Raw genomic sequence first — 12,248 nt, forward strand, 5'->3', positions numbered from 1 at the left:
CCTTCAGCTCGTAATAAAGCGCGCTCTCCTTTGCCTTTATAATTTTTTACTTCCTCTCCCTGTGAGAAGCACACTTTCTCTCTCTACGAACCATCTTCTGTTGTTGCAGATCGTCAGAGAGAAATCATAATTCATAGGGTTTTCATTCTTCTCTTTCTAAATTTCCTTCAGTTTTGGATTCAATCGAGATTTATGTAGAAATTAATTTTGTGATTCGTTTTTCATGGTGGTTTCGACGGTTATTGATTTGTTGTGTATCCAAATCGAGAAATTTACTCTAAAGCATAATCATAACCCTCCATTCTAATGACTCGCACCAGCAGTAAATGGCTCGATTTCACTCTCGCTTTCTCCCTCTCTTTGTCTTCCTCTTCTGCACCGTCTTCGTCTCTGCTTCTCCTTCGTCTCTTGAATCGGATTTTTCGATAATCGATTCGGGTTCCGATGGTCTCGTGTTCTATCATGACTACTCTCCTCCGGCACCGCCTCCTCCTCCTCCTCACGCGCCGTCGGTCTCTTGCACTGATGATCTCGGAGGGGTAGGTTCTCTGGATTCGACATGCCAGATTGTGGCCGATTTGAACCTTACTCGTGACGTGTATATAGTGGGAAAAGGTAATTTCTACATCCTCCCTGGAGTTAGATTCCATTGCCCCATTTTGGGCTGTTCAATAACCGTAAACATCAGTGGAAACTTTTCCTTGGGCGAAAATTCCACTGTAGCAACTGGTACTTTCCAGCTCGCGGCTTATAACGCTAGTTTTTTCAATGGCTCGGCCGTGAACACTACGGGATGGGCGGGGGACCCACCGCCACAGACGAGTGGGACACCTCAGGGAGTGGATGGAGCGGGGGGAGGTCATGGAGGACGCGGCGCGTGTTGCTTGGTAGACGATGGGAAGCGACCGGATGATGTATGGGGTGGAGATGCTTATTCGTGGTCATCATTGCAGGAGCCATCCAGTTATGGAAGTAAAGGAGGGACAACGAGTAAGGAGGTGGATTACGGAGGCGGAGGTGGTGGCTCGTTAAGAATAGAGATAAAAGAGCTGTTGGAGGTGAATGGCAGCGTGTTGGCTGATGGGGGTGATGGAGGGACTAAGGGAGGCGGTGGATCAGGTGGTAGCATCTATATTAAATCTCGTAAAATGTAATGTTTCTCTCTTGTTTATTTTATCGCTTTCCTTTTGTGTTTGTTTGACTTATTTAGTTCCCAAAGTTGGTGGTTATCTCATTTTCTTTGTTTGTCAAGTGAAAGACAGAAATGAGAAATGTAGGGAATAAAGATAATAAATGAGTACCAGGTAGAGGAAATTTGATACTTAAGCGGCTTCTATGTGGTTTTGGCTAAGGTTTGAAGTGTAAACTATTGTTAATTTCTTATTGAAAGCATCAAATTTCTTTGTGTTTTAGACGATGATATAATAGCTACTTAGTGATGAAAGTCCAACTAGGTTGGTTAGCCCATTGTGATGATGGAATGGACTTCTCTGATGAAACTTCATAGGGGCTGTATTCTTTATCCTATCATTCATACGAGCCAGAGTGATGGATATTGATTAAGCACACCTTGGGTCCTCTTTTATTTGCCTTTTAACAATGCTTTTGCTTCACTGAATTTACAGCATGCTGTTGATTGCAAACATATAATAACGGTGGATATGACTACTTTCAGATTTGGAAATGCACCTTCAATTATGTCAATGTGGAGAGCTTGAACTCTCTCCATTAGTATTTAGCATTTTTGTTATGTACTTGTTTCATGTAAGTTGATACCTGGGTTAGTGAAACATCTGGCTGCTTGGTGATTTAAATTGTTTAAGCCTCCATTTATTATTGATGAACCCTATCTTATGTATGCATAGTACAGACCTATTCTTTTGCTTCAATGGCGGCAGTTCTGAAAATAGATTTCTTTACGTGTAGCTAATCACCTCCTCTCTTTCTCTTAGATTTTTAACTGTGGATTAAATGTCATTATCTTACCTCGGTATATTTAGGGCGTTTAAAGTTTAATGTTGAAGTATCTGTTGTTCTGTGAAGAACAGGACTGGAAGTGGCAGGTTAAGTGCATGTGGAGGTAATGGTTTTGGTGGTGGGGGTGGTGGAAGAGTTTCAGTCAATGTGTTCAGTAGGCATGATGAACCGAAAATATATGTGCACGGTAAGCCTTTTCCTTTTTTGGTTTTCCTCCGTTTTTATTATGATTGACCATGGAAAGAAGCTCAGTGATTATAAAGATTAAGAAATTAAGACTTTTTTTTTATGTCGTGGTTTTGTGATTACTTGTTTACTTTCTTGTTGTTAAAAGAAGAAACAATTTTCAAAAGTTTGGCTAGATATTTTAAGTGCAGTTTAAGGCAGCTTTTGATGATTATAGTGTTTTTGAGCTATAAGGATGCCTTATGAAGGTGTGAAATAAATGAATAAATTTAATAGTAAACTAACTATTGTTGGATGGTAAGCTTGGAAAATAAATGTACCATTGAGAGCTTTCAGATTTCATTGTTTAATATTTTTTGTTTGTTTTCTAACTTCAGGAGGAGTTAGTCGTGGCTGCCCAGAGAATTCTGGTGCTGCTGGAACCCTTTATGATGCTGTCCCCAGAAGCCTTACTGTTAACAATAATAATATGTCAACTGATACAGATACTCTTCTTCTAGAATTTCCTTATCAGCCACTTTGGACTAACGTCTATATTGAAAATCATGCCAGAGCCTCTGTTCCTTTGCTTTGGAGCCGGGTTCAGGTTTGAGAATTTTAAGTTTTTGTTCTTGTTAAGATTTTAAGAAATGTTGATATCACCCAATGCAAACAGCCAACACTCATGATTATTGGTTTGGATGCTTCAAAGTGGGTTTTCTGTTCTAATTTTTCTTTTACCATCTGAGCTAATATTAAATTGTGTATGCTCCTATAATATTTGAAGTTGTCTCTTTAAGTTTCTCCCACCTTTTTAGGTGTAGTTACCATTTCTTGCACTTCCTGTATTACTTATTTTATGATTATGCTTGTAAAATTTACAGAGATAAAATTAGATTTGGCACGAGATAACTAATTTTAGTGTTTGCATCCTATATAGGTGCAGGGGCAGATAAGCCTTCTGAGCGGGGGCATGTTGTGCTTTGGGCTAGCACATTATGCATCTTCAGAGTTTGAACTATTGGCAGAAGAACTGTTAATGAGTTATTCTACAATCAAGGTGATGGACTCATTTTCTTAAACCTTGAATGATGAAGCCTCGTATTCTTTTTTTGTATCATTATAGTAACTATTCATTTCTTTTCATTGTCACATTGCTAAGTTGTTTACTGCTTCAGAAAACAGATTACATAGTAGTTGATTTTATTTTAATTGAAGTTTTATCCATATGTTGTATCTTTGTAACCATGTCTCTGAGTTCTGAAAGATCCTTATTGAAGCAGCCAGATGATTTCTAATGTGATAATAAATATAAAATCTATCCCAACTGCTTTTTACCCTTTTCTGCTTTACTTGACCAATCTACCCTAGTTTTCTTTTTTCCCTATTTATAATATGTTTCTGATATCATGTCTATAGACTTTACTTCATAACCTCTCTGTTTGACTGATATCAGGTCTATGGGGCTTTACGCATGACTGTGAAAATATTCTTGATGTGGAATTCCAAAATGCTAATAGATGGTGGTGAAGACACAACTGTTGCAACTTCGTGGCTTGAGTCTAGTAACTTAGTTGTTCTCAAGGTGTTTAATATACTTCCTCTCTATCAACGTTACATGTTTCTCAGTGTAATCATTCTTGACAAGCTCCTTTCCCTCACCCAGGAATCATCGGTCATTCATTCAAATGCAAATCTGGGAGTACATGGACAAGGGTTATTGAATTTATCTGGACCTGGAGATGAGATTCAGGCGCAACGTCTGGTCCTATCACTGTTTTATAGTATTCATGTAAGTGATTATTATTTTGCAATAATTAATTGTTGTTTTTGGTTCAAAAGTTCATAAATTCTGTTGGCCAATGAATTTCTGATTTTATATTCTGTGAACATATCGGTTTAGGGGACAAGCTTTGCGACTGTTTCAACTTTTAATGTTTGAATGTCAGTTTTGGCCAATAAGGATATTACTATACAAGTAACCTGTTAAGTTTTACCGCTCTGTCTAAAGTTTCCTTTTCCTTTTTAATCCATTTACCCCTTCGGTTTCAGTAAGAACAATGATTTTTTGTAGTTTCCCGTGATTTACAAAGTTAAGCAAAGTATAAAATTTTCTTTGGGCCCTCTTTGAATGGAGTATAAGTTTGACTGTTGGGTTGTTTTACTTTACATGGAGGATAGTATAGATCATTGTAAATTTTTCTCATGATTCTTAGTTCTGTTGTTGATTTTCCTTGTTGCCATATTCATGCTAGCGGGCAAGAATTGTAATGACAGTTAAAACACAAGGTCTCGCTGCAGGATTTAGTGCTGTATGCTGGGAGACTGTCTTTACTCTCTCGTATTATTGATGGATTAATAATAATCTGTTTCAATGAAGGTTGGACCTGGATCTGTTTTATGTGGTCCCCTAGAGACTGCATCACCTGGGGTTGTGTAAGTTCTGGTTTTGATTGCTTCATCCTTGTATCTAGATTTGTACCCTTATTATTAATTTATAATAAGAGATTTGTACTGTTATGTTTACTAATTGTTCCTCTTTTTGCGTTTGGAAGAATGCCTAAGCTTTATTGTGGGCTCCAAGATTGCCCCATTGAACTACTTCATCCACCTGAGGATTGCAATGTGAATTCATCTCTACCTTTTACACTCCAGGTGTTTATTCAGTATAGTCGTGCAGTAATAGTCTAAGAAATATGTTTGTTTCTTCTTATTTAACTGTTTATTTAGTTTAATTTTAGATATGCCGAGTTGAGGACATAACTGTCGAAGGTCTTATTAAGGGATCTGTTGTTCATTTCCATTGGGCGAGATCTGTATCCGTGCAGTCGTCTGGAGTAATTAGTGCATCTGGAATGGGTATGTGTATCCATTGTGTTTTAGGTTATATTTTATTCACATTCTCATAATATATATATATATATATATGCAAACATGTATGTCCATGTAGCAAATCAACTCCACCATAGGAAGTGGTCTTTTATACCTTCTTAGCATCTCTTATTTGTCTTGAAGACAAGTAAAGAAAGATAAGTGGGATACTTGTTGAAAGTCATATCTTGATGGACTTCTTTTTGTTCTTGTACAGGATGCATAGGTGGTGTTGGTAGAGGAAATTTTTTAGACAATGGTATTGGCAGTGGCGGCGGCCATGGTGGTAAAGGGGGTTTTGCATGTTATAATGGTAGTTGTGTTGAGGGTGGTGTTTCATACGGGAATTCAGAGTTGCCCTGTGAACTTGGTAGTGGAAGTGGAAATGAGAACTCGGCTAATTCGACTGCTGGTGGTGGTGTTATAGGTAAAGTGTTTGCATTCTTTTTGTGGGAATATATTGTTATATCTATGGCTTTTTTCTTTCTCATTTAGTAAGGGATGTCTTAGTGCTTTTTAACTTTGGTATCCGTCTCGTGTGAAATGTTCATATGACTAGGTGACATTTTACTGGTCATGCTGGCCAACTAGAATTTATGGCAACTAGTTGTTGATATGCAATAACTGACATATGAACTTTTTCCCATCATCTCTTAAGATTGGGGTATTTTAATTATTGAGCTTTTGATTTGCATTACGAAATGTTGAAAAAGGTTTACTTTTCTTAATATGTCAAAAAGGAACATGTTTAAGTTGTATGGTCTTAGGCTCCCACACTTAATTTTTAGGAAGGATGGGTAGGGGGAGGGAAAAAGTTTTAACAATGGTTGAGCTACAAAAATTCAAATGTTATGAATCTCAACCATTAGATTAGAAACAGTTTGTTGTCTTGAATATCAATAATAGCTACTGTTTTTATTAAGTTTGTCTTAAAATTTTTATGAGATGTTATGCCTGAACAGTGATGGGTTCCATGGAGCATCCTTTGCCAAGTTTGTCTGTTGAGGGTGCTGTGAGGGCTGATGGAGAAAGCTTTGGAGAAACTATCTGGCACCGAGGGTATTCTGTTTTTAGTGATTCAAGCATAGCTCCAGGGGGTGGCTCTGGTGGTACCGTACTTCTGTTTCTGCATACATTGACTCTTGGCAAATCTGCTATTCTTTCAAGCATTGGAGGCTATGGTAGTTCCAAAGGCAGTGGTGGAGGAGGAGGTGGAAGGATTCATTTTCATTGGTCAGACATTCCCACTGGAGATGTTTACCAGCCAATTGCTAGTGTGAAGGGAAGCATCTATGCTAGGTTTGTTTCTAATGTGAAATTTTTTTCTTCTTTTGAATATTAGGTTACTAATGGTCCAAAATGTTTGATAACATTTCTATGTCCGTGATATATTGGTCAATCAATGCTCCAGGTGGTATATGTCCATAAAATGATGTTTTAAGATTAATGCTAACAAGCTTTTCAGCCCAGAACTTGTCACCCGAGTTTATATAGCTTCTTCCTTTTTGTTCTGTTGAGGGCATTAGCAAATAGAAAAATTGATACTATAAAAAGAAGAATATAAAAATTAATCCAAAGCATGGTCATATATTAACCATGAAGTGTACCTTCCCAAATATTATTTCACGGGGAATGTTTCATGGATATGTTAGAAATGCAACAGTTTTACATGTAGTTACTGTTATACAGCTCATGAAGTGATTAGTATGCTTTGTATTTTTCAGAAAATTGTAGATTGAATCCTTAAATTGCAAATATGTTTGTATTGGATTTGCTTTTGGACTTTGGTGGCAGACTAAAATTACTTATGCTGCAATACTTGGATCTCTTTTTGGTGCTATGAAAGAGATAAATCTGTCAAGTTTATGAATATACCTTGGCATTTTGGTTGCATTAGTTGGTAATCCATCCCTATATTTTGTTGTTGCATTGAAGCGCCTAGCTGGACCTATATTTCAATGGAACAGATTTAATAAAAAATTATCAAACAAGCTCTCTGTTACTGGCAGTGCAGTCACTGCCAAAAAGGAACGACATCTACTTCATGTTAATTGACTTGATGCTTGCTATAGATATTTGTTTATGGAGTTTATCCTCTTGATATAATGGTGATGTTTTGATTGACTTGTACAGGGGAGGATTAGACAGAGATGTGAGTGGTGGTGGAGAAGATGGAACTGTGACCGGTAAAGCTTGTCCAAAGGGGTTGTATGGGACATTTTGTACGGTAAGTTGGCAATTCTGTTGTTGATGCTATACTTTCATTTTAAGCACTTGGAACTTTAAAATGTTCAATAATCAAATTAACATTCTACATCAAGTGAACTGCTTGCACTTTTCAAGGTTAAATTAGAAAAAATCTGTCGGCCATCTTTATGGCCAATGGATTTTTCGAATGAAATTTACTTTGTTTGGATAATGTTGTCTGCTTTTCCAAATTGGTTGGAGCAAATCTACCTTTCCCCTCTTTCTACTAGTATATATCCATTTATTTTCTTTTGATCTGATGCAAACTAGTAATACTTTACACAGTTGAAGTTAACTTTCTGTTTCTACAGGAGTGTCCTGTTGGTACTTACAAGAATGTTAGTGGATCTGATAGTTCTCTCTGTCGTCCTTGCCCTGCTTCAGAGCTTCCCCGGCGTGCCATTTATGCTGCTGTTAGAGGTACACTTGCTTGTTGTCAGTATCATGCAGATTTTATTCGAATGACACACTGCTCTTATACACACAGTTATTAGATTCTTTTGGACCAACTATTTTTTCCAGTTTTTATTTAGCATAAATTAATTCAAAACCTCCTCCTTCCTGCACAGGTGGTGTTGCCAAAACCCCCTGTCCTTATGACTGCATTTCAGACAGATATCACATGCCACACTGTTTTACAGCTCTTGAAGAGTTAATCTACACATTTGGGGGACCTTGGTTATTTGGTTTTTTACTTTTGGGACTTCTCATCCTCTTAGCACTGGTGCTTAGTGTTGCACGAATGAAATTTGTTGGGGTTGAGGAATTACCTGGTCCAGCTCCTACTCAACATGGCTCTCAGAGAGATCATTCTTTCCCATTCTTGGAATCATTAAATGAGGTTGTATACAAGTTTTCTTTGTATTATTTCATAGAATTTTTGGCCTAATATGCCTGATATTTTTGTTGTTTACAATGTATTTCCCCCTTGTTAGGTTTTCATTCCCTTGAGGTTTACTTTAATTTTGCCATTTTTCTCTTTTCAGGTCTTAGAAACAAACAGAGTCGAAGAGTCACAGAGCCATGTACACAGAATGTATTTCATGGGTCCTAATACTTTCAGTGAACCTTGGCATCTACCCCACACTCCTCCTGAAGAAATAAAAGAGATTGTGTGAGTATATTGCCGAGTTTTTGCAATCTTTGATTGTGCTAAGTACTGGATTTTATCAATATTTATTGTTTAATTATTATTGTTGCATACCGATTTGATTTCGTTGATCTTGCAGATATGAGGGTTCATACAATACATTTGTGGATGAGATTAATGCAATTGCTGCTTACCAGTGGTGGGAAGGTGCCATTTACACCATTCTTTCTATTCTTGCTTATCCCCTTGCTTTGTCATGGCACCAATGGCGCCGAAGAATGAGATTGCAACGATTACGTGAGTTTGTACGATCAGAATATGACCATGCTTGCTTGAGTTCTTGCCGTTCACGGGCTCTCTATGAGGGGATTAAGGTTTCTATATACTTCAACTCTTCAATTCATTTGTTTACTATTTTGCTTCTTTGTATTTGGTTTACTTCTCTTAGATTTTTACTTAGCAAATCTCATTGTTGTTTTAGCTGTCTTTGATTCCCTCTTTATCATCATCCTTTTGTAAACCAACGATATTGACATGTCTGAAAACTAAGATAGATACCTTTTATTTTCCGAACTCTCTCTAGTTTGATTGTAGAACATTCAGTGCTCTTGTTATTATGTGTATTACTTGGAATGACAGTCACATTCTTCCTATTAATATCATGTACCAATACCATCCTAAGTTATGATCAATTCTGGAGATTCTAAATTTCATATTCAATTTATGTTACAAACATGCTCAAGAAGTTATTAGGTTGTTTATAAATAAAATATTAAACACACACAAATTAAAGGAGTGATTAAATGACTCCTTTACATGGTAGACGGATGCTCTATTCTTGGAGGTGAAAATGCTTACACTAAGGCCAAAGTGCATCATCAGTAGAGCTAGTGCTAATCTGTCTATATAGTTGCTTATGAGTCGAAGTAACAAGAACACTTGAAAACAGGTTTTTCAGTTTAAAACATCTTTTGATTTATGCATAAATTATACATTTACTGTTTCGAACAGTTTCTTAAATCTTGAACCAAGTGCTGTTGAAACATAATTCTTGTCTGTAGCTTCAAACTTGTAATTGTGGTATTCTGTCACTGAAGGTCTCTGCAACTTCTGATTTAATTCTGGCCTATGTTGACTTCTTCCTTGGTGGAGATGAAAAGAGAACAGACCTTCCTCCTCGCCTCCCTCAAAGGTTTCCTATGGCTATAATTTTTGGAGGTGACGGAAGCTATATGGCTCCATTTTCGCTTCAGATTGATAACATTCTTACCAGTCTTATGAGCCAGGTTAGTTGTTATATTGTATCCATTTAGTGGGTTCATCTTTGAAGTTTTGGTTATTATGAAGTTCTGTTAATTGTTATACCTCTAACAGCTGGTGGCCCCTACTACTTGGTATCGGCTGGTGGCTGGTTTGAATGCACAATTACGCCTGGTTCGCCGTGGATGGCTGAGAGTAACATTTAAGCCTGTCATTCGGTGGCTTGAAACACATGCTAATCCTGCTTTGAGAATCCATGGTCTACGCATTGATCTTGCCTGGTTTCAGGCTGCACCTGGGGGTTATCGGCAGTATGGACTTTTGGTGTACTCTGTTGAAGAGGAAAATGAACCTATTTCCTTGGGAAATACCAATGGTGGGGTCAAAACTGAGTCACTTTCCAGGTAAAATATGTCGATGTTGTTTGTCATTATTTGTCTGAACTTTAGATTCCATGTGATTGGTACGAAAGTCAGGTTGGCATAGTTATTGAGTGGGGAAACTGGGGAGCATTAGGCAGAAGCTGTAGGAACCAAAGTTCAGAAGAGTAGTTGTCCTTGTAAGATCTTGTGAAAGAAATCCAAATTGCTGAGTTTTTATTATTTGTATGCATTTGATGGAATCATTTGATGCTTGCTTATATGGAATTTAATTTGGTGACTTAATCTATTTGCTGCAGTGTCAACACCGGATACATGTCAAATCAATCTGGTTATCCAAGAGAAAATGTGCTGTTGACCCAAGGTAACCAAAGCAGCGAAGGTTTTGCAAGACGGAAGAGGAGTTACAAAGGGCTTATAGATGCTAACAGCTTACATAAGCTTGAAGAGAAGAGAGAGATCTTTTATCTTCTCTCTTTCATAGTCCATAACACTAAACCTGTTGGTCACCAGGTAATTAGCGTGAATTTACTAATTATATTAACTTGTAATTATCTACAAATTTATATATTTCATTTTAACACTTTGTCTATGGTTGCAGGATCTTGTTGGTTTAGTGATATCAATGCTACTTTTAGGAGATTTTAGCTTAGTGTTGCTTACGTTCCTCCAGTTATATTCAATATCGGTGGTGGATGTCTTTCTAGTTTCGTTTGTTTTACCTCTTGGGCTCCTCCTTCCTTTTCCTGCTGGCATAAATGCTTTATTCAGTCATGGACCAAGGCGATCTGCAGGTCTTGCACGTTTTTATGCTTTGTGGAATTTAACATCCTTGATTAATGTTGTAAGTTCCTCTTTAACTTTTAATTTTCGTTTTACTTGTAAACTTCTTTCTACAGTTCCTTTAACTAGTAATGCATTAATTTCAGACGTAATTTTACTTACCAAGGAGCTAGTAATTGTGAATCTAAATAGCCTTCATCACCCTCCATTCCCCTCCCCTTATGCATGAGAAAATTTATTCATCAATGACTAATTGATGGCATGACGAGTTATCATTTCCCTAAAAATTTCTTATACTTTCAACAATTGCTTTGAGTACGGTAAAGTAGTGAACTGTCCTGGATTGAATCAGTATCTGAATGATAATCATCATCTTCTTATCTTTGCACCAGGGTGTTGCATTTCTTTGTGGGTATATTCACTATAGCAGGCAGTTGTCATCAAGCAAAAAGACCCCGAGCCTTCAGCCATGGAGTTTTAACATGTAAGTAAAGCACACAGACGTTTTGGGCGGAAATGAAATTACAGTATGATCACCATTATTTCTTTTATTAACATGGGATGGTTTCGGATGCAGGGATGAAAGTGAATGGTGGATTTTCCCGGTCGGACTGGTATTGTGTAAGCTTTTCCAATCACAACTTATAAACTGGCATGTTGCGAATCTAGAGATTAAAGACCGGTCATTGTATAGTAATGATTTTGAGGTATTTTGGCAGAGATGAATGTCATACTTGCCAAGTATTAACAAGGCTCTTCTGTTCAGTCATTTACTGTTTGGTTTCTTGTATGTAATTTTTAGAGTAGCGAGTGGTTCTTTGACACAAGTAGAAACTAGAAACAGAGGGTTTAAAGAAAGGGTAAAAACACTAGTGTGAAGATGGCGTTCATTGTCGTAAGTTCGCAAAATGTCAAGATCTTTTTCGTATTAATTTTCGGAGTTGCAAAGTAAATAAAAGATTTGGGGTTAGTACAAAAAATGGTTTAAATATTTCGTTTGTATATTTCTTTTGGGTGCTGCAAGTTTTTTTTTTTGTTAACTGTAGAGAAGCATTCCTGCAATGCTTGTAAAAGCATCTATGATCTAGGCATGGTAATAGGGTATGCTGGTTTTCGAAATTATAAATATTTTCAAACCTCGAAACGATTTACTTGACTTCAACCTGACTTAACAATATATTCAGTTTTTTTTCTTTTTAATAAGTTTCAATTATATTACCTAAGAAGCAGAAGATTGTTGCAAAGTTACAAAGTAAATGGGATCACCAACAAAATTGTAGGGAATATCCTATGCTATGCAAAGTCTACTATTTACAACGTTGAAGGTGGAGCTCATGCGAAGATGAAATCTATTTATAAGCTTGGGAATTAGCAATACTCATCAATACAGATCTGATGAGTTGAAGTCTCCCTGCATAACTCAACAAACGCCCAGTCTACTACCCCAGCTTACCCTTGATCTTTTGCAGAAGAGG

At 37.1% G+C, this 12,248-nt stretch overlaps 1 protein-coding gene and 1 long non-coding RNA gene across 2 annotated transcripts; one reads left to right on the top strand and one right to left on the bottom strand.

Annotated features, from left to right (window-relative positions):
- The first annotated feature begins 65 nt into the window (after window positions 1–65).
- LOC120182304 lies at window positions 66–11,542 on the top strand. Its single transcript, XM_039187294.1, has 22 exons — window positions 66–1,150; window positions 2,049–2,164; window positions 2,541–2,749; window positions 3,083–3,202; window positions 3,599–3,727; window positions 3,809–3,934; window positions 4,523–4,578; window positions 4,698–4,797; window positions 4,884–5,001; window positions 5,231–5,440; window positions 5,976–6,312; window positions 7,147–7,240; window positions 7,572–7,680; window positions 7,830–8,101; window positions 8,247–8,374; window positions 8,490–8,724; window positions 9,448–9,636; window positions 9,725–10,014; window positions 10,290–10,503; window positions 10,592–10,834; window positions 11,166–11,257; window positions 11,351–11,542. Exons 1-22 carry the CDS (start codon window positions 327–329, stop codon window positions 11,496–11,498), a joined length of 4,359 nt encoding a protein of 1,452 aa, XP_039043225.1. The 5' UTR covers window positions 66–326; the 3' UTR covers window positions 11,499–11,542.
- Window positions 2,884–3,094, bottom strand: LOC120182318. The gene is made up of 2 exons (XR_005521815.1): window positions 2,971–3,094; window positions 2,884–2,914 (listed from the first exon to the last, which is right to left on the bottom strand). It is a non-coding gene; the product is annotated as an uncharacterized LOC120182318 (long non-coding RNA).
- Window positions 11,543–12,248: the final 706 nt, after the last annotated feature.

The sequence above is a fragment of the Hibiscus syriacus genome, unplaced genomic scaffold (genome assembly GCF_006381635.1).
Source record: "Hibiscus syriacus cultivar Baekdansim isolate YM2019G1 unplaced genomic scaffold, ASM638163v2 tig00112636_pilon, whole genome shotgun sequence".
Taxonomy (NCBI): domain Eukaryota; kingdom Viridiplantae; phylum Streptophyta; class Magnoliopsida; order Malvales; family Malvaceae; genus Hibiscus; species Hibiscus syriacus.

Excerpts from the sequence above, each read along its gene's own strand:
- LOC120182304 (XM_039187294.1), top strand. The coding sequence starts at position 327 with ATGGCTCGATTTCACTCTCGCTTTCTCCCTCTCTTTGTCTTCCTCTTC. Across the intron at positions 3,728-3,808 it reads GTAACTTAGTTGTTCTCAAG|GAATCATCGGTCATTCATTC; the intron begins GTGTTTAATATA and ends TCCCTCACCCAG. Across the intron at positions 4,579-4,697 it reads ACTGCATCACCTGGGGTTGT|AATGCCTAAGCTTTATTGTG; the intron begins GTAAGTTCTGGT and ends TGCGTTTGGAAG.